General features: G+C 39.0%; 2 protein-coding genes across 5 annotated transcripts in view; one reads left to right on the top strand and one right to left on the bottom strand.

Moving 5' to 3' along the window:
* Positions 1–1,047: 1,047 nt before the first annotated feature.
* tmem169b (transmembrane protein 169b) lies at positions 1,048–12,682 on the bottom strand. Of its 3 annotated transcripts, XM_053627402.1 has the most exons (3): positions 12,380–12,682; positions 9,861–10,228; positions 1,048–3,965 (listed from the first exon to the last, which is right to left on the bottom strand). In XM_053627402.1, exons 2-3 carry the CDS (start codon positions 10,123–10,125, stop codon positions 3,331–3,333), a joined length of 900 nt encoding a protein of 299 aa, XP_053483377.1. In that variant the 5' UTR covers positions 10,126–10,228; positions 12,380–12,682; the 3' UTR covers positions 1,048–3,330. The 3 variants fall into 3 exon arrangements, with proteins under 3 accessions (XP_053483377.1, XP_053483376.1, XP_053483378.1); XM_053627401.1 differs by lacking the exon at positions 12,380–12,682 and having other exon boundaries at positions 9,861–11,792; XM_053627403.1 differs by lacking the exon at positions 12,380–12,682 and having other exon boundaries at positions 1,048–3,962; positions 9,861–11,792.
* A 281-nt stretch (positions 12,683–12,963) lies between these two features.
* LOC128609065 (protein SIX6OS1) overlaps positions 12,964–21,498 on the top strand; it is a 10,013-nt gene continuing 1,478 nt past the window's right edge. The window contains exons 1-13 of one of the 2 annotated variants that reach the window (XM_053627400.1): positions 12,964–13,445; positions 13,605–13,653; positions 14,659–14,715; positions 14,789–14,915; positions 15,061–15,150; positions 15,247–15,434; positions 15,517–15,538; positions 15,614–15,716; positions 18,536–18,686; positions 18,806–18,855; positions 19,103–19,260; positions 20,701–20,836; positions 20,958–20,996. In XM_053627400.1, the coding sequence (XP_053483375.1) occupies positions 13,611–13,653; positions 14,659–14,715; positions 14,789–14,915; positions 15,061–15,150; positions 15,247–15,434; positions 15,517–15,538; positions 15,614–15,716; positions 18,536–18,686; positions 18,806–18,855; positions 19,103–19,260; positions 20,701–20,836; positions 20,958–20,996 (1,164 nt within the window). In that variant the 5' untranslated portion in view covers positions 12,964–13,445; positions 13,605–13,610. Of the gene's footprint in view, positions 13,446–13,604; positions 13,654–14,658; positions 14,716–14,788; positions 14,916–15,060; positions 15,151–15,246; positions 15,435–15,516; positions 15,539–15,613; positions 15,717–18,535; positions 18,690–18,805; positions 18,856–19,102; positions 19,261–20,700; positions 20,837–20,957; positions 20,997–21,498 lie in introns of both variants that reach the window. The other variant, XM_053627399.1, reaches the window with a different exon arrangement.

Genomic DNA, 21,498 nt, shown 5'->3' with positions numbered 1-21,498 from the left:
GCCATGTCATTAAGTTGATATGCCTTTCCTGAAGAAATGCTTTAACACTCTTTGCTCTGTGGCAAGGTGCATTATCATCACCACCAAACCCATTTTCTATCGATGGAATGAGAAAAGTGTCCAAAATTTGAATGTACACCTGTGCACTGACTGTTGAGGTCTACCCTGTTCCTTTACATGACATGAAACCCCATATCATAAATGAGTGAGGAAATTTGATTGTCTTCTTCAGGCAGTCATCTTTATGTTTCATTAAAACAGCACCAGATAAAACTTCCAGCATCAGCTCCTTGGCCAAAGCAGATTCGTGATTCATCACTGAATATCACTTTCATCTGATCATCCACACTCCATGATTGCTTCTCTTTAGGTGTTAGTGCTGATTTTCGTTGGGCTTTCCTTTTCCTTAAAACCCATTTCATCCAGCCGATTTCCTGCGGTTCTGTCACAAACATTGATTACTGTTTCAGCAAATTTGTTTTTCATTTGTAAAACAGCCAGGTGAACATCAAGTGTGGTGATTCCATAATTTTTTGCCGGGGTAGTAAACAAAGTCAATATCTGGGTTACAACCCTTTGTATTTTACAAATGCATCAGTAATCTCAGGTACAATGTGGAAATTGACTGGTAAGTTTTACTAAACATCTTGGAGAATCTGCCTTAGTTCTTCTGGAGGATCTGTCACACTTGCTCCTGTTTTTGCAGGTATGACCTTTCTTTACCGACATACAAACTAAGACAAACTAATGCAGAAGTCATAAAATAAACATCCATCCATTTTCGGTACTGCTTGTCCCCACTGTATAACTATCCCAGGGAACTCGGGACATGAGGCAGGGTATACCCTGGACAGAGGCCAGCCTATTGCAGGCAAAATCACACACAAATTCACACACTACAAACAATTTGGAAAATGATAGTCAACCTACACTGCATGACTTTGGACTGGGGGAGGAAACCAGAGTGCCAAGAGGAAACCTCTGAAGCGCAGGGAGAACAAGCAAACTCCACGGACACAGAGTGGAGGTGGGATTCAAACCCCCAACTGTGGAGGTGCAAGACAAATGTGCCTCGTGCTGAGTGCTATCTATTAAGCCAACATGACCCCCCATAAATCTATAACAAAAATAGCATGCCTAAGATTTTTGCACAATACTGTATGTGCAGGCAAGTTTCATGTATAAACACAGCTTCAGTAACAACAGCCCTACAGCCCTGTCTTCATAAGCAAATCAATGGAAAGCACATATGCAAATATGACTTGTTTGTTATGCATGACCTTATGTTCCTAGAAAAACCCTAAGAGAGCCATGTAGTATCAGACCTAGACTGGGATTGTCAAAAGGATGGAAAAGACAGACATTATGTGAGTTAAATACATTGTAGAGCCACATATTTAATTTTATGCAAAGGTATGAATTTTATTTCAAGCGAGTTCATTTTATATTGTATACTTTGAACACATGCACAACTGTCAGTTTGTAACAAGAAAACTGATTACAATAATTACCATAATTTTTTGTATCTAATTAGTGTAACTCATACCTTCTTGGTTTTATTCATTTTATTTTTTAAAAAGGCAAAAAGACTATTTTAAAAAGACAAAATCTGTGCAAAAAAAAGAGAAGAATTTTATCAAATTTGAAAATATTTAAAAATACATTAATCACCAGTCATTAAGAAAAATTACTGAACAATATTCTTTTAAATGTGGTGAGCAGTACAGCACAAGGTTTTAATGAAAATTTATTATTATAAATATTTTTCTTTATTTTCAGTTGTAGTCTTGGAAAAGCTCTCCTGGCACCAACTGTTAATTATCCAGACACAATCTGTTCAAATAAATAGAGTAAAAATAAATAGCATAAATATATGAATAAAAAAGGAAAAAAATTAAAATTGCCTGTGGAACAAAATAATGGCAAAGGATCTTGAATAAAAATTTAACAAGAAAAGGCCAAATGAACCCAAATAAAGTATTTCACATAAGCTCATTACTTCATTTGTTACGTGGTGTATACTGACATGGATACATTACACAAGCAATAATAAGACCCATATACTGTATGTAATCACACTCAAACAATACAACTAGGACAAATCAACCAGCACAGATGTACTCAGTGACCATTATTTCTTCAAGTAGGGTATGTTACTAGATCAACATTGCATTGTTATTTCTGATACAACATTTCAACCAGTCACTGCCATCTAACATCATCAGTGGGATCCTGTGGGACCAAAAAGTTGCAGGAGGGGGCAATTGTAACCAGCGTTGGCCAAGTGCATCTGTAACCAGCGTTAGCCTAGTGCATCTGTAACTAGCGTTAGCCAAGTGCATCTGTAACCAACGTTAGCCAAGTGTATCAATAACTAACGTTAACCAAGTGTATCTGTAACCAACGTTAGCCAAGTGTATCAACAACTAACGTTAACCAAGTGTATCTTTAACCAACGTTAGCCAAGTGTATCAACAACTAACGTTAACCAAGTGTATCTTTAACCAATGTTAGCCAAGTGCATCTGTAACTAGGGTTAGCCAAGTGCATCTGTAACTAGCGTTGGCCAAGTGCATCTGTAACTAGCGTTAGCTGAACCCTCCAAAAAAACTATTACGTATTGTTAAGCTCCAGATTTTAGTCAGTTGAAAGCCCTGAAAATATTAAGAGAACCTTAGTAAACCTTGTACCGCTCTCTATCTATCCTGCTGAACTTTATAGTGTTGCTTCCATCTGGAAGTCTCCAGAAGGGAAGAATTTGTAACACTAGCCATGTTTAGCTGCAATCAAGTATTTAAGCCCAAACAGGCCTCCAATGCTTGAAAAGTCCTTTAAAAATGACCTAAAACAAATAAATAAATGAAATAAATAAAAAACCCTCATTTATTAAAATACTGAAACAGCACCAATTTCATATGTTCTATTAAATGAGGAGACTAGATACTTGCCATTCTTATTTGGCTAATTTACTGACCTAATTATTGCAGTTCAACATGGTGAACATTATTGCAAGCTAAGCACAAACTACTAATTGTACACCTTTGGGATTAAAAGGTTGACTGCAGCTAAATATAATCAGTGTTTCAAACATTTCAACAACTAAACAATTTTGCATCATTTTATGAGTTGATATTCCAAGCTACACAATAACCTTGTTATCTGGAAACTGACAGGTGCATTCAGGACTCAGGTGGGGGAGAATCCAGAAGCGCAAACTAATGACATCAAATAGCAGTGATGGGTCAAGTGGAATGTTGTTCCAGGACCAGCAAATAGATGTTAATCCATGAACCATTTTTACTCTAAGAAACCCAATTCAGAGTCCACCTCTCACACAGAGGAAGTCTGCACACTCTCGCCAGGACCTCTTCCTTGTAGACTCCCTGAAATTGTGTCTGAGTCAAGTAATTCTACAATGCTGTATGGAGAGCAGTCCTCCAGGCCCAGCTTCCCACAAGCCCAGCCACAGAATCCTTTTTCTAGGTCCCTAACTGAGAACCACCACTCACTGAACACCCAAGACACCTGCACTACCGCCGAGTACAGCCCTAGAGACAACGACACAGCCATGATGAGCAGCGGGTAGGAAATGATGAGAAACGGGCACACTGTGATTTTGTGCCAGAACGTCCGCTCCTCGTTGTACACCAGGAACACGTTATACCAGGTGAGTGTGCCGTAGTAAAATGAGGTGATGAAGGAGAGCAGGAAGATGACAGGAGCACACGAGAGACTCCACAGCACCACATGAGGACCCTGATCTAAGCCAAAACCACACGAGCGCTTTGCTCCTCCTGCTGCTGCTTCACACTCAGCATCCAGACGCTCTTTGGATTTGGCCATTTCACGGAGCTCCTTCTCTGTCAGTGTGACGTGAATGTCCACCATCTGACCTTTCTTCTTCCCGCGTGTGATGGTGCCGGTTAACGTCACATAGCGGCTGTCTGGGGGTAGATTCCAGCCTGCTGGAAATAAAGAGTGAGTAAATAGCATTACTGATTTGTTGAGGCGAATTACACCACCGTGTTGTTGAATTGGTGTTCAGATTGGTGTTGATTCGTTTTCTATAACAGCAGCTCTGACAATAGTTTTTTTTAATCAGTCTTTTTATTGTTATTTTCATAATACAAGTGATATCAATAATACAAATATTAATAATAATAATAATAATAATAGAAACCAATAAAGGTAAGACAAAAGCAGCACCCTTGCTCCAACAGAGCTCCCCATCCCCACTGAACCATTGTTTCATATAATCTTATACATATTGTAAAATGGAACTGTAAAAGTTGTCCTTTCAAATTTAGATGAAATCAGATGAAAGAATTTCTGTGAGAGGAGAGAAAAAAAAATTAACTAAAGTAAAAGTAGTAGAATAAAATATTCTATTCTATAACATACTTTTAGCGTCACAGGGCTAAATAACCGAGGAGGAAAGATGGAAAAACCACAGAAAGCAAAGATTTCAGTTGGATCCAGGTCAGCACCGGCTGCCAAATAATGAAAAAATTTGACTACAGCCTTTCATGGACTACCGAATCTTCTCTAGTGTAAGATGAAACATGAGATCTGGTGGATAGGTGGAGATCTGTCCTTCCATTTAAGCAATATAAGACATCTAGCTAGTAGAGATATTTTTAGCATTGTTATCTAAGCAGAGTTCTGGTAGTGTTGAACCAAATAGCGCTAGCATTGGGGAAGGGTCAATGGATAACTCCTGAAGGAAAATTAAATATTGATTGCCGGTAGTTGATCAGTTTTGGACATAATCAAAACATGGGTGTATGATTAGCTATCCCAACTCCACACCTATCACACAATGAGTCTACATTTGGGGAGATTTTTACTAATTTTGCTTTTGTCCAGTACAGGCGGACTACTTTCAACTGAATAATTGTATGTTGGAAACAAATTGAGGTTGAACAGATCTTGTAAATGGTCTGCACTTATATAGCACTTTTATCCAAAGTTTTACACTGTGTCTCATTCACCCATTCACACACACACCAGTGGTAGCAGAGCTGCCATGCAAGTCGCCAACTTGCCATCGGGAGCAACTTGGGATTCAGTGGACAAGGACACTTCGGCATGTGGAGTCACGTGGACCGGGAATCGAACCGCCAACCCTACGGTTAGTGGATAACCCGCTCTACCACCTGAGCCACAGCCACCCATATCTTATTTAGAATATCTTGCCATATTTCCTCTGTGAGTTAATTGTGAGTTAAGTTCACTTTCCCATTGTTGCTTCAGTTTTGTTAAACATTTAACTAATCAAAGTATATCATGCCAATATTATTTTTAGAAAGTGGGTTGATTTTCAAGATGTTATCAAGTAGTGAATTGGTAGGTAATGTTGGAAAGTGAGCAGTGTTTGATGTTATAAAGCTGAGGACCTGTAGGTATCTAAAAAAAAAATTGTATTTAGAATATTGTATTTTGTTCTTATTTGCTGAAACAACATAAGATCATTCTCACTATATAGATCTCTTAATGTGACAAGTCCATTTTCTATGCAGAGATTAAAAGCAGCATCTATAGTAGAGGGGGTGAACATATGATTTCTCGTGATAGGGCCATACAATGAAAAATACGCAACTTCTTAACCCTTGTGTGTCCTTGTTCATTGGAGGGTTTTTATTTATTTATTTATTTATCATTTTGTCTTTGTTAATGCGAACAGCATAAAATTGTCCTTAAGTTCCTGAGTGTAACTATTTATAGGTGTTTATTTTTATTGGAATTTTAATATTTTTCACCCTCATTTGCTTTCACAAATCTATTTTAAACTAGGTACACAAAATAGTTACACTCAGGAACTTAAGGACAAAAATGTCCCCATTGAAACCCGTTCAAACTGCAATAGTTAATCCCCGTGACGTTTAAGCCTAAAATCATGCATTCTGTGTTAATAGGCTTTTATATTGTTTACAAGGTTTCAAAACATTGAATTTTGAAAACATTTTCTGAAATGTGTAGTATTTTCTGGGAATATGGCAATTGTGGATCCTTGAAATCGCAAGGGTCCAGCCTCCCTAGCTTTACGAAGGACATCGATACAGTCCTGGTAGTAGTGCAGTTTGGCCACAATAACCCAAGGTTTACCACCTTGCCTCGGCTGGAGACAACGTTGTGATCTGTCGACAGGCACTTCCCTATCCATGTCTAAAACTTCTTTTAGTAGCTTTGAGACTGAAGCTCAAGAGCCCGAACCTGGCCCCTCTGCCACATTCAATATAAGAATGTTTGACCTCCTCGTTCTCCTCTCCATGTCGATGGTTCTCTCCTGTAGACCAGCAACAGCTGTTTCAAGTTTACGCACAGAAGCTTGTAACGAAGTCACATCGTCCGAACACGCAGAGAGTCCGCGTTCCATATCTGTTTCTGTCTTTCATAGTTTCCAGATCCGAGCGCAGTAATGCAATGTTGCCGACAACCTACGTTTTAATGGCATGCAGTTCTCATACTGTCGAGTTCGTCAGCAAGGACGGTTTTCAGATCTGCCAAATTTAATGGAGCCCATCACAAACATGACCTACTCCATACCTGCTCACTGCCTCCGACAATAGTTTGACAGTAGTTATATTAATACACTGATTCTCAGTCCATACAGGATTTCGCTGAGGTTTTTTTTGTGATTGTTGCGGCGGCCAAAAATGCTTGATTTCACTGCAGCATTTTTCAAAACTTGTGGAGTTTATTGAGCTTTTTTGCGGAAAACTACTGAAATAGGGCTGAATGTGCACTGTGACGATGTCACATGATGCATCTTGGCCCAAATCTGCAAAATCCTGGAGGGAATGGATTATAAAACATTATCGTTTCTATAAACAACTTACACAGGATCTTGTATGGCAGATGTTCCACACACACACACACACACAAATGTGTGCAATCGTTAAAATAATAAAGTTTTCTGCAAGAAGACGTTTTTAAAAGGAGTCTTTTTGCTTTCATTTTAGTTTTGCTTTGTACCAGTCAAAGGTCTTCTGCTATGGTATAATACGTCAGGATTTTTCACTTTGCAGGTTCTCAGTAAAAGTTTTTTTTTGTCTTTTTAACTTCGAGAGGAAAAAAAAAGAGAGACTACTGCATGGGAACAAGTGGTTATCAGTGCCATAGCACAAGTAAATCCTTATTTATCCATCCATCCATCTTCTACCGCTTACTCCTTCTTCAGGGTCGCGGGGAACCTGGAGCCTATCCCAGGAAGCATCGGGCACAAGGCAGGGTACACCCTGGACAGGGTGCCAGTCCATCGCAGGGCACAATCATATACACACTCACACACCCATTCATACACTATGGACACTTTTAGACACGCCAATCAGCCTACCATGCATGTCTTTGGACTGGGGGAGGAAACCGGAGTACCCGAAGGAAACCCCCGCAGCATGGGGAGAACATGCAAACTCCGCACACACATGGCCCCGGCGGGAATCGAACCCCGGACCCTGGAGGTGTGAAGCAAACGTGCTAACCACTAAGCCACCGTGCGCCCAGCCTTATTTATCTTCGCCTTAATAGTTAGTAGTAATGTGTTCTGATTTGTGCCAGGTATGTTTGCGCTTTACCGTCTTACAGCCAAAGGAACCATCTGTGATTCTCAAGACTCCTCATTCATATTTCATAAACATGCAAATTAGGGAGTTCTGTCTATTTTGAGATGACTAATCAAGGTAAGGTTTCAAGTGAGCAGTGTGTTCATAACAACGGATCAGGAATGAATATTATACAGTGCTGTGAAAAAGTATTTGCTGGTTTCTTTGTTTTTGTGTACATCTCATACTAAATCATTTTAGATCTTCAAACGAAATACAACATAAAACAAGGGCAACCTGAGTAAATACACAATACGGTTTTTTATTGAAGCAAAAAAAATTATCCAACACCCATCACACGTGAAAAACTAATTGCCCCCTTAAACTTCAAAACTGGTTGTGCCACCTTTAGTAACAATAACTGCAACCAAACACTTCTGATAACTGGAGATCAGTCTTTCACATCGCTGTGGTGGAATTTTGGCCCATACTTCTATGTGGAACTGCTTTAGTTCAGCTACACTGGAGGGTTTTCAAGCATGAACTGCCTGTTTAAGGTCCTGCCACAGCATCTCAATTAGTTAAACTTTTGCTTTTTTGAGCCATTCAGAAGTGGACTTACTCCTGTGCTTTGGATCACTGTCTTGATTCATAATCCAGTTGCATTTGAGTTTCAACTTACGCACTGAAGACCGGACATTCTCTTTCAAGATTTTCTGGTAGAAAGCAGAATTCATGTTTCCCTCAGTTATTGCAAGTTGCCCAGGCCCTGAAGCAGCAAAGCATCCCCACACCATCACACTTCCACCACCATGCTTGACCATAAGTATGATATTCTTTTTGCGGAGTTCTGTGTCTGGTTTACGCCAGATGTGATGGGACCCCTGTCTTACAAACAGTTCCACTTTAGACTCAACAGTCCACAGGCTATTTTCCCAAAAGGTTTGAGGATCAACTAGGTGTGTTTTGGCAAAATTCAGACTTAAATGTTCTTCTGGGTTAGCAGTGGGTTTCATCTTGCCACTCTTTCATGGATGACATTTTTGCCCAACGTCTTTCTGATAGTGGAGTCATAGTGACTTTTTTTGATGCAAGAGAGGCCTGTAGGTCCTTTGATGTTGTCCTTGGCTCTATTGTGACTTCCTGGATGAGTAGTTGCTGTGCTCTTGGAGGAATTTTGGAAGGTCGGCCACGTCTGAGAAGGTTCACTACTGTGTAGAGTTTTTCCATTTGGAGATAATGGCTGTCACTGTTGTCCTTTGGAGTCCCAGAGCCTTTGAAATAGCTTTGTAACCCTTCCCAGACTGATGTATTTCAATCACCTTCTTCCTCATCATTTCTGGAATTTCTTTCAACTTTGGCAGTGTGTGTTACTGGGTAAGACCTTTTAACCAACTTCATGTTGTAGAAAAGGTTCTATTTAAGTGTCGCTTTCATTGAACAGGGTTTGCAGTAATCAGGCCTGGTTGTGTCTAGTCCCGCTGAACCCCATTATGAATACAGTTTCATATATTTGGGGAATCAGTAACTACGGGGACAGATACATTTCCACACAGGCCCAGTTGGTATTGGATAACCTTTTTGCTTCAATAAATAACTATCATTTAAAAACTGTACTTTGTGTTTACTCAGATTGCCTTTGTTTTATCTTAGATTTTGTTTTAATTTCTGAAACAACTTAGTACGAGATATACACAAAAACAGAAGAAATCAGCAAATACTTTTTCACAGCACTGTAGATATTTTAGACAAATCTACCTTCAACCAATATAAACAAATCACAAAAGCTCACAAAATAAGCCTTACGATTTTGGAATGCAAGTTCAGCTTGAAAATCCTAGACTGGGAAATTTTCTCCTGCTTAGGCACCATGTTTCAAAGAATGTACTGCAAAATATTGTGATATTATATTTTTGTTGTTGTTGTTGTTGTCGTCTGGGAGGTGCTGTCCACAGGAAATCACATTATGATGGATTTACTCATCATGTGCATTTTCATTAATGATTAACAAAAAACAGTCAATTGTCTATATTTTCTATTAAGGATACATATTTAATGTATACTTAATATATATGACAACACAATAATTATATAGTAATCTATATAAAAAAAATTGTCATAAAATCCATACTAAAATACTGGCACACCCTGACTACACATCCGCAAAAAAACCCCCCAAAAAACACTTTGCAGTTGGATGAAATTCTGCCTATGATGACAAATTATAAGTGTAAGACCATTGAAGCATCACCGGTCACATTCAGCAGAAAAATCCTGCTCTACAGAAATAGTGTGTGAAAATATGCCAAGGCAAGTTACCTTCCCCCGTTGGGGTTGTGAGAAATTTAGCCCCTTCCTCCGAGTTTCTCTCTGTGACTTCCACATCTCCACTTCGCTCATCTCCGTCAGTCCTCTCAGTGTCGGACCGGTACACAATGATCGATTCAGGCCGTGGCTCCCTCTTCCTGCGCTTCCTGCGGGTACTCGTTCCGCTGGTTCCTTCCTCTGCTGGAGCTGTAGATGTGTCGGACTGTATGGATGATGGCTGGGGGCTCTCTGATCCTGACTGCTCCACCTGCTCCATGCTGCACTGTCGAGTCACTGCTGTGTGTTAACAAACCTCTGCAGGAGCTGATGTATGCGAATGGCCTCAGGCAGATTGCTGTTCACTTTCAAGCATGGTCATCCTAAGAAAGTAACAGAAGACATGGGATAGTCCTCTTAAAGAAAACACAGTGTAGTAAAGATGCATGCACAGACCTTGTACATATTTGTCATCTAAACACTTTTAGTGTTTAAAAAAAAAAAAAAAAAAAAAAAAAAAGGATCTAATGGAAAATAATGTAAGAAATAACAGAAAAATAACAAATGATATAATAAAATAAATATATTAAAAATAACAAAATAAAAAAATGGAGAATAATGAAAGATTGCAGCACAGATTGATTTTATTACTATAACCCAAATATTTAGCATGTTAGGTCGAACTAATTAAATTACAAGTAGAACCAAGTTACACCAATTCATCAATGGTGCAGTGTGTTGCATTGCCATCTCAACACTAGGGTCCCCAATTTGGTCCTGAGCTCAGATAATTGTCTGCATGGAGTTTCACCTGGTTTTCCTGTAGGTTCTCAGATTTCCTCCCATTTTCCAAAAACATGACAGTAGGCGGTGGATTGGGTTTGATAAATTGCCCTAGGTATGAATGTATCTGGGCATGGTACACTGTGACTGACTGGAAAGAATCCCACCTAACACCCAGTGTTTAGTTATACACTATAGTGGATATAAAAAGTCTATACACCCCAGTTAAAATGGCAAGTTTTTGCAATGTAAACAAATTAAAGATAAATCGTGTCAGATCATTTTCCACCCTCGATGTGAAATTATAACATAAAAATTAAGTGGAAAAACAATCAGAAAAATTTTACGGAAAAATAGGAAAAAAACAACAACAATACAATAACCTGGTTGCATAAATGTGCACACCCCTAAACTAATAATTTGTTGAAGTACCTTTTGATTTTATTACACCACTCAGTCTTTCTGGGTAAGAGTCTATCTGCGTGGCACATCTTGACTTGGCAATATTTTCCCAATCTTTTTCTAGATCCATCAGATCATATTTTATGCAGAAATACAGAAAATTCTAAAGGGTTCACACACTTTCATGTACCACCGTATGCGGATGCTTGATCCTGACACATTTCTTCTGCTTTGGCTCCATCACCCTCCAGACCCGCCTGAATCATCCTGATACTCTATTTCTGCCTGGCGCTTTCTGCATTTATGACTCACCATGTGCTGCTGTACATGGTCCCACGTGGATAACGTAAAGATTCGCACTTCCCAAAAACAGTTAACGCCCAAGTCTCACCCTTTCTTCATCGGATAACCTCACGTGGATACTATAGACTTGTACCTAAGGACTGCTGCTGGAATCATAAGACTGCCCTGTGCTCATCTCAGGACTGTTATTCACAATATACTCTCACCGACCGAACATCTCTTCGACACACTCAGTACTGCTTGGATTTACTCTTCTACACCTGTAAATGGTAATGATTTATAATCGATTGGCACAGAGAAGAGGACGGGTTTCCTTTTGAGTCTGGTTTCTTCCTCGTATTGTCTCAGGAAGTGTTTCCATGCCGCTGCTACTTCTGGTTCGCTCATTATGGATCTCCGTCCAGATTTTTGTCAAGCTGCTTTGTGACAATGTCTATTGTTGAATGTAATTAAACAGATATGCTATCATATTAAGAAATCGGGTGTATTAAATATACATATACACACACACACACACATATATATATATATATATATATATATATATATATATATATATAAATATATAAATATATATATATAAATATATATATTATATATATTTCAGTAGTGCTGTATTGAGCTTAAAGCTGTGGGAGGGTGTCTGTAAATGCATTAAGTTCGGTTCAGCATAATGGAAGTTTCTGTGTGTGCCGACACCCTTTTCTGTCTAATGGACTTCACCATCTATTGTTTCAAAAGCAAAGAGGCTACAGGAAAGAAAGCACAAAAATAGCCAGCAGAATGGGACAATAAATTAGCTCAGCTTAAGATTTCTGATGCATATGTATACACTGCACTTGAGCTGCCATGATGCCTTGCATTTGGTGATTTATTTACAGAATAGCCGCTTGGTGTGGTGTTTTTTTTTTCTTTTCTTTTTTTTCCTCTTCCAGCTGATCCCCTCCGCTTAATCACACCCCACCACCACTGATCCACTAAACACCAAACACCGAGTCGCAAGCCCAAACAACTCCAAAACAACAACAACAAAAACATAATCTTACCCGCACACACACACGAGAGAACGATTTCGCTGACAAAATGCAGATCCAGACTTGCATTTCATTTCATTTCATTTTCATTGTAATCGAAAACCGCCATGCAGATGCGCCTCGGCTCCAGCACAGACTTAACCCCGCCCACCGATCCTGCAAAACTCCGTGCCGGCCAATAGGACTCGTCTTTATTCCAGCACAGATTTAACCACGCCTACAGATTTCCCCAAACCGCTGTCACACCCAATAAGAGCGGAGCTGAATTCCAAATGGCTGTCCTTTTAGACAGGAAGTGCACTATATAAGGCGTAAAAAAACACTGGTGCACACTTAGTATAGTGTGCCTATTGAGGAAGTATGGCGGCGTTTGGGATACAGCTATTAATATTTAAAATAAATAAAGATATATATATATATATATATATATATATATATATATATATATATATTTTTTTTTTTTTACAATTTTTGATTATAGTCAATGAATATGAAATACAATCGCCTTTTTCCTGTTTGGGTGTATTATAATTTTAACCGTTTATAAACAAAAATTTATAAACGTTTGAATAAAATTACAATTTATAAACAGTTTCTTTTAGGATTATTTCTAGAAACTACGTGTCGTGTTGTAGGATGTTCTAATTATTGTTAGTGTATAGAGATGGTATATTTAACATTTTGACATTGAAATGAGTGAATGTGATTTGACTTTCCTTTAATACGGACCTTGTGCACGTTAATTTCCTTATATGGACATTTAAACTACACGAAATCATATTGATATGCCAACGTCTCTGGAAACAGTTTATTATTAGTAGTAGTAGTAGTATTATACTACTCAGTACGTTTTCAAGTTAATGTCAATTGGATACAATATTAATATTAATAAACTATTAATTAATTAAGTTCTGCAGCTCGAGGTATACAACTTTATTGACGATGCGCGCGAGGGCGAAGTTTTGCTATCATGATTAGCCTGTGAGCTTCTGGTGAGGGAATATCTGACCGTTAGCAGCTTTAAAAAATCGATAATTAACGGCATTAAATAATAATTGAGCGCCGTTTATAATTTTAGGTAAGATGTCTCCATAAATTTTCGATATCTAAGTATAAAAATCTCGAGAAGTGATTTAGAAAAGGATTTAGTATGAAAGTTAGCTAGAGTGTATTTGTTAGCTAATATTAACCACAGGAGCTAGCTTGCTAAGTTGTACTTGTTGGATTTCCTTTTTAGACCATAATGGATGATCAGTCCGATTTGGACAACCTTTTGCTGCAGTTAGGTGAATCTCTTAGCTTCCTTTCAATGTTTGACCTTAACTTTGAGAAGCAAAAAGTGTCTAAAATGTGTTCACAGAAAGATGGTATTATAGAATAATGTGATATACACTATAGAGCCAGAAGTATGTGGACACTTGACCATCACACCCATATGTAGGCCTTCTGTCGCTACAAAGTTGGAAGCACACAGTTGTATAGGATGTCTTTGTATGTCTTATCTTTATCTCCGAAACGTTATGATTTCCCTTTACTGAAACTATGGGGCCGCAAACCTGTTCCAGCATGACCGAACTCCTGTGCACTAAGCAAGGTCCATGAAGACATGGTATGGAAGAACTTGAGTGTCCTGCACAGAGCCCTGACTGAACCTATATGCCAGGCCTCCTCACCTAACATCAGTGCCTGACCTCACTAAAGTTCTTGTAGCTGAATGAGCAGAAATCCCCACAGCCATGCTCAAAAATGTAGTGGAAAGCCTTCCCAGAAGAGTGGAGGTTATTATAATAATGATAATGAGTCTTTATTGATCACATATACATATGTACAATGAAATTCTTTTCTTCACATACCCCAGCATGTCAGGAAGTTGGGGTCAGAGTGCAGGGTCAGCCATGATACAGCACCCCTGGAGCAGAGAGGGTTAAGGGCCTTGCTCAAGGACCCAACAGCAGTAGCTTTGCAGTGCTGGGGCTTGAACCCCTGACCTTCCAATCAGTAACCCAGAGCCTTAACCTCCAAGCCACCACTGTCCCCCATAACAGCAAAGGGGGAATACATCTGGAATGGGATGTTCAAAAAAAGCACATATGGGCGTGATGATCAGGTGTCCAAAAAACAAACAAACTGTTGACCATGTATTGTATGTTGTGTTTATTAAATTATTATACAGGAAAATACTTTGACACAAAGTCACGTCATTGATCCATATACATTTAGGCTAGTTAATATTCTGTTGACCACACATTAGAAATGAACAATCCTCATTTTTATTTTAACATCTTTAACAGCTTTAGAGACTCGAGAATTAGCCCAGAAGAAGGTGGACCTGACACAACAAATTCAAAGTGAGTATTCCAGGCATAGTTTAGCTTATCAGATATATATTTTTTAAGTTCCTTCCAAAATGTCTCAGTACAGTTTGTAAAGAGGACATACAAGAAAAGAAGAAATGCATCGAGGAAACTCATAAGACAATAAAGAAACTAGAAGAGGACATTCAGCGAAAACAAAACACCGTCAAATGCTACAAAGGAAATGTGAAAAGGTATGTTTAAAGCAAAATAGTCTAACTAATTATAATATTCGTATTTTTAAATTCTTCTAGACTGTATGTTAGTGTTAATTTTTTAACACTGTAGTTTTTCACCATGGTTAAAAGGAAAACTCTTTGACCGTTTTGTGATTCCCAGTCTTCGTGGAACAAGCGATCTTCTTCTTCAATGTGAGAAGATGCTGGAGGCTGAGCTTGAAAGGAGGAAGGAAAGCTGTAATGAAGACATGTATGAATATAATTTCAACATGAACACAGAATTGTCTTTCACAGTATTGACAGCTGTGTGGATCAACACAAAAGTGCTCTCTTTTTTCCCCTGAAGGAAGACATTTCAGGAAAGAATGGAAAACTACTGGAAAATATTTCAGCAGTATAAAGAGGAGTATTTGCAGAATCCTCTAGCCACAAAGCTCCTAAAGATTCAGGCTGAGAATGAAGAAATTGAGAAAAGAATCCGAGCCAAAGAAGAGGAAATAATTGCAAAAGAAAAAGAGTTGAAAGCTCTGCAAGGTAATTCATCAGCCCGATATCCGAATATCTGTATATGTGTATTCTATAATCTGCATTTGTTTTGTTTTTTTTTCTCTTGCAGTGGACCATGAGACGTGTGACAGGTAAATGTATAGTTACTTCAGTTTATGTTTGTTTATAAAATATGACACCATCCCTACCCATGAATTTGTCCTCAGTGTTCAGAAACATCTTGAATCAACTGAACAACAAGCGCCGCCATCTGAGAGTGACACTCAGTCTGAAGTAGATATGGCATCTCATCAAGATTCTCAACTACAGGTACAATAATCGTGCCCTTCCCAGGATATTTGAATCTTTCCTTTTCTCTGGCACGGTGACTCCGCACCCAGCTTTATAAATGCAAATGTTGTAGGGAGTGTGATCTTTTATGGGGCTTTCACACTGGCAGTAGTCTGAATCAGAACATGGTTTGAGTGAAAAATTGGTAATGTGAAAGCTGTCGTGCAGACTTGGAAGCACACCGCGGTACCGAACCCGAGACTACCAGTAGGAGGTGGTCTGACTTCGGTTGCGCTGGAACTGAGCCGCGATTCCCGTGAATGTGAACGCAACTTGTACTCTGCACTTGTTCAGGAAATAAAGTAACCTGTGCGTGTGTTTTAGTTGATGATAACATCGTTAGTTTCTACAACAAATGTGTACCATGAGTGGCAGGGGAACATTGTGGGACACAGAAGAGGTCCACTGCTGCATATAATATCTGCTGTGTATAACAGCACCAAAATAATAAATAAAGCTTCCTTTCATTGTGCCGGGGAACAATCACACTCGAGGCAAATGCGCCCAATGTGAAAAACCACCTTAGTATTGTTGGTCTTTTATTGCAGTATGTGAAAATATACCTGTGTTAGGCTAGAGCTGACCAATTCTGTCCATAGACATGAATTTAGCTTTACTCCAGGAATAAAACACATCAGTGCATGCTGTATAGGAAACTAATCAACAATGATGTTGTGGGATGCGGCTTGATGCGAAGCAGGGTTACTGTTACCAAATGGAATTTGATTATTTTCCAACGGCACATCCTGAAGTGTTTTACTCCTCTTATACAACAGCAATTTGCCAATACTAACAACATTTATTTATTTCTATTTAGTACTGATTTTTTTTCTGTCACTATCGGTGATTAGAGATGTAACGGTTTGAAAATTTCATATCATGGTTATCGTGACCAAAACTATCACGGTTATCAGTATTATCACGGTATTGTTAAAATGTGCTGAAAATGTACAAAAACTACTGATACACACAAGGAAGTCATTTAAACAGGTTTTATATTTGTGTTCGGCCACACACCGATTACATCACCTGCCCACCGTGGCACCGCCCCCACTGTCGTTTTGCTTTTTTTTTGTAATAAAAATCCTTCAGCTCAGTTAGAGAACAGGGTGGAAGGCAGTAACAGAGCTCAGGAGAACCTTTCCAACCTTCCAAGAGGACCAAATCCGAAGTGTGGTCATATTTTGGAGTTTTATAAAAATGCTGAGGGAAACTTAATAGGAGATGGTACATGGTGTCTGCAGAGCTTGCCAGAAGAAAGTTGTTGTGAAAGGGGGCTTTGGCGCTTCGATGGCGCTTTTCCTTCTTTTCCCCCTCGCTTTTAAATTGCTTATGAATGCCTGTGTGGCCGTGCATTGCACTTTCGCTTTCGAATTAGCGGCAATTCGGGGGCAAGAATTGCTTTAACGGTGGGTTCATTATATTCCTTAATGAAAAATACAACAAAACAGTATAATGACAAACTCGCTTATATTAAACCAAATCTTCCTCCATCGTCCTGTCAGTCAGCTCGCCTCACTCTTCCTCTCAGTCAGCTCGCCTCACTCTCGTCACGTGATAAATGAAATCTGATTTGGCTCATGCTGAATTGAGCAGACGTGTTCAGTTTTTAATTGTAGCGTCCGTTTTCACGCTAAAACAAACAACTTTGCATGCTGCGCCTGCGTCTGACTCATGCTGGGTGTGTGTGGACAGCATTTACCTCAAGTTTTATAAATCATGATAATCGCTCATGGTTTTAATGATAATTAAATGTGACAGTAATACTAACCATCAGGGAATTTTATCGTAGTTTATCGTGAAACTGGTAACCGTTTCATCCCTATCAGTGATTAGACTTTTTCTTTTTTTATGTATTTGCTTATGTGTAGTGTCCAAGTTCCTGTGATTGAGTTGTTCCTATAGAAATGATAACATATTAGAATGAGCACATTAATATAAACCTGTGATTTGCTTTGCAGCTGGCACTATTGTCAGAGCTGCTGCTCTAGTAAATGGATCAACTTTTACCCAATTAGAATTGAGAACTCAACAGCACTGTGGTCACTGTAACACTGTAATAGAAGTTAGGCCCTGATCACACCTGGGTGATCTGATCATAAGTGAACAGTGCTAAGTACAGGTGTGAACAAGGTCCAACGCGTCTCTGAGACACGCCGTGGTCCAATTACTCAAAGCACCTTCAGAGGTGGTTTGGGACGCATATGACCGCATATCACTTAATATGTAATGAAAGCAGCTTGATAGGTCCTGGACAGCAATGAAGGACTGCATTGCCCTAGCCAGAAAGTATGTAATCATTGTGACACCGTTGGCAATAGCACTGAAATAGAGCCTTCTGTCTTGCTATAATAGGAGCTACGAAGGCAGCTACATTTTTTGTAGCTGCTTTCTTCATCTGATCTCTCATTCATTTTTAAGTTTCGTTAGCAGACCATGCGATCGAAACGGTTGAAACAGCCTGTACAGCTGAATGCGGAGTGCACAAAGCCCTTCCTTATGTGGAAATGATGTACGGAATCCGATCACAAGTGGTCGCTGGAGATATGTTCAAAACGCCACGCGTAAATGCTGTGGATTTCGTCTGTCCACTTGTGATCAGATCACTCAAAACGGATGCTAATACCAGGTGTGACCAGGGCCTTAGTCACCATTACAATCTGGCATATCTTCTGTCAGCATATGTATAACTCGCCAAACCTAAATTGAAGATCGTTATTTAAAACAGACCCTTAAATAATGTAATTCTAAGGTTGTTTTAAGTCATTTATATTTTCTCCTCAATTTCTGATCTCTAGGATACCGAAACAGAGCAAGAGGATGTTCACATAGAGATGGATGAGAAGGATTTGGAGAATAATCAGGACCAAGCAGATGGTGGTGATGAGTCAAATTCATCTGAAGTGGGTGTAATTGGTAGCACAGTATGGACAAACTCAGAAATAAGAGGTGGTAATGATAAAATATTTCTGCTTTTCTTTTACCCCTGTTGTATACAAATGACACTGTATTCATTTTAAGCTACTACATTCATGTATATGTTTATAGTGGTATATTTTATTCCTCAGAACAAAGTCAAGAAGCAGACCAGAATGAACAAGAACACACAGTTGAAGTGGTATGACTGACTGACATTAATTTGCTGATACCCTTATGTGGCATGGAGCAGGTTCATTGATAAATGTCTGCTTTTCACAGTGCACTTTTAATACATCAAAAAAAAAAACAACTAATGATTGATAAACAATTTCCTGATTAACACGTAACATACTCAGTGCCGAGAGAGTCTTCGAGCCCTAACACGTGTGCTGTGTAGGTTTTGTGTGCACACAATTCTCCTTGGATTTCTTGGACTTTGTGAGCAGGATTTGAATATGAACACCTCCTGTGGGTCTGATGCACTGGAGGAGATGATGGAGGCTGAGGAGCAGCAGGAAAGTGCTGAAGCTACTGTGGAGGAGGATGTTAACGAGGGAGCAGTGTGTGCCCCATCAACCCCCATCCCCCGTCCATTCTGTCTAAGGTACAGTACCGCCAAAACAAACTTTTCGATCTGTATTACTAAATACCAGAGAATATCAAAGGACGAGTATATAAAATCTTCAGTATGAGAACAGTAGTACATCATACAGAGAACAAGTTAATACAATAGTGCGTTCAAGTCATGTCGGAAAGATCGTATTTTTGAACGCACATGAACGCCACCACAAAGTCGTAATTACGAGTGGGGAAAATCTGGATTTCCTTTGAGCTCCGAGTTTCCGAGTTGGGGTTGTGTCAGTAAGAAAACATGGTGGAATCAATGGATGCAATTTCTGTAGTTGTACAGCCTCCGAGACTGATTTCAGTTATTATGCCGCAAGTTATTGTCAGGCTTTTTTTAAATTTACAATAAAACAAGCTAATTGCCTTCACAAAATATGTTAGCATCGTACAATTACGATATAATATGCAACAATAATGTTTACAGTGACTTCATAAATTGATTAAAAACATAAAAAAGCAAAACACATCTGATGCACATTCTTTGGTCTTCATTTTCTAGAAGTAGAGTTAAAAAACCTTGCTGTATTTTTTTTGTAGTTAATTAAGAGAAGGCACACCTCCATCTTGCTCCGACCAAAGTGACTTGAACACATCTGACATTGCAATTACGACTTCTCAACTTATAAATACAAACTTCCCAGTAGGACTTGAACACACAGCAAATACATACTATTCTCAGTCACTAAATCTTAATGGAAACACTTTTCATACTGCAGGGGTTTCCAAACTACTGCCATTTCAGAAGCAGCCTGTGACTTTTTTAAAGAATCAAATTTAAAAAATGTAATTTGCTAGGAAGACATGATGAAACAGCTGCCCCACAGCTCTAGGGCCCCTTGCTTGATTCTGAGTTTGGGTTACTGTCTGTGTAGATTTTCACATACAGTATGTAGATTTCCTCCCACCTCCCAAAACCAAAAAAAATCCACTAGGTGGACTGGCTACATAAAAATGCCCCAAGGTGTAAATGTGTATGCATGGTCTTCTGTGGTGGAGTGGCTCACGCCCAATGTCCCCAGGATAGGATCCACCACGATCCTGATTAGGAATTTACCAGGAAGTCAATGTTAAAATATTTAAGTGGCACTGTGCCTAAAACTCACCTGATAAGCTAGCTATGTAAACTAATAGGCAGTGTAATTGTTATAATTAAGCTGGCCTATTTATTTATTTACAAATAGTACAAATACTTTTCTCCATCAGAGTGACTGTAAGAATGGTCTGGACACCTGTGATATGATGTCGTAACATAACAACTGGTATGGTGAACATAATTTCCTGGCTAGGTAGGATAGATTTATGCAGGATTTGGCGTAACATAGTATAATTGTGTGGTTTAGAGTCTGTGATTAGACCCTTATTTGTTCAAGTTATACGGCCATGAATTAATTAGATTTTAATATTATGTGTGTATTAGCAGCCCCAGTACATCTCAAGGTGGCCAGGAGGGCAGAGAAACACCAGTGTTCGTTTTCTCCATGAACTCTGGACCAAACAGTCCCACATTCTCAGACTTCAACTGCAACTTCGAAGTTGAGCGGAGCCAAAATGAGGTTAGGCTAAAAAAATTTTTTTTACAAGAACAAATCTTCGATAATCCTCACTGCACTTAAACTGTGTACATGTGTGAGTCATTATCTGGCAACAGTTATGCTCTAACTGTTTGTTTTCTAGGCATCACCTTTTATCTTCTCCAGCCTTTATTTCAGCAAGGTATGCATTTAGAGTAACAGAGCTAAAGGAATTTATGCAGGTATATTTATTTTTGGAAAATGAGCAGGAGTTTTGCATTTCATAATATAGCCTGAAATACATATATTCTACTATTTTGCAGATTTCAATATCAGTGAGTAATAATATGCTGTGAAATGCATGAACATGTAATGCAATGCATTCATTATTAATGTTAAGAGCTTAATAATTAAGCTGTATAAACTCACCAAAAAAAGAAACGTCCTCTCACATTCAACTGCTTTTATTTCCAGCAAATTTCTTAACATGTGTAAATATTTGTATTAACATAAAAACTTTCAACAACTGAGACATAACCTGAACATTGAGTTTCACAGAAATGGAATAATGAGTCCCTGAACAAAGGGGGGGGGGGGCAGCATCTGGTGGCCAGCAGTTGCTTTAAGTGCTACAGTGCATCTCATCCTTATGGACTGCACCAGATTGGTCAGCTCTTGCTGTGAGATGTTCCCCTACTCTTCCA

The sequence above is a fragment of the Ictalurus furcatus genome, chromosome 6 (genome assembly GCF_023375685.1).
Source record: "Ictalurus furcatus strain D&B chromosome 6, Billie_1.0, whole genome shotgun sequence".
Taxonomy (NCBI): Eukaryota; Metazoa; Chordata; class Actinopteri; order Siluriformes; family Ictaluridae; genus Ictalurus; species Ictalurus furcatus.
This window is presented reverse-complemented; position numbering and strand designations above follow the sequence as displayed.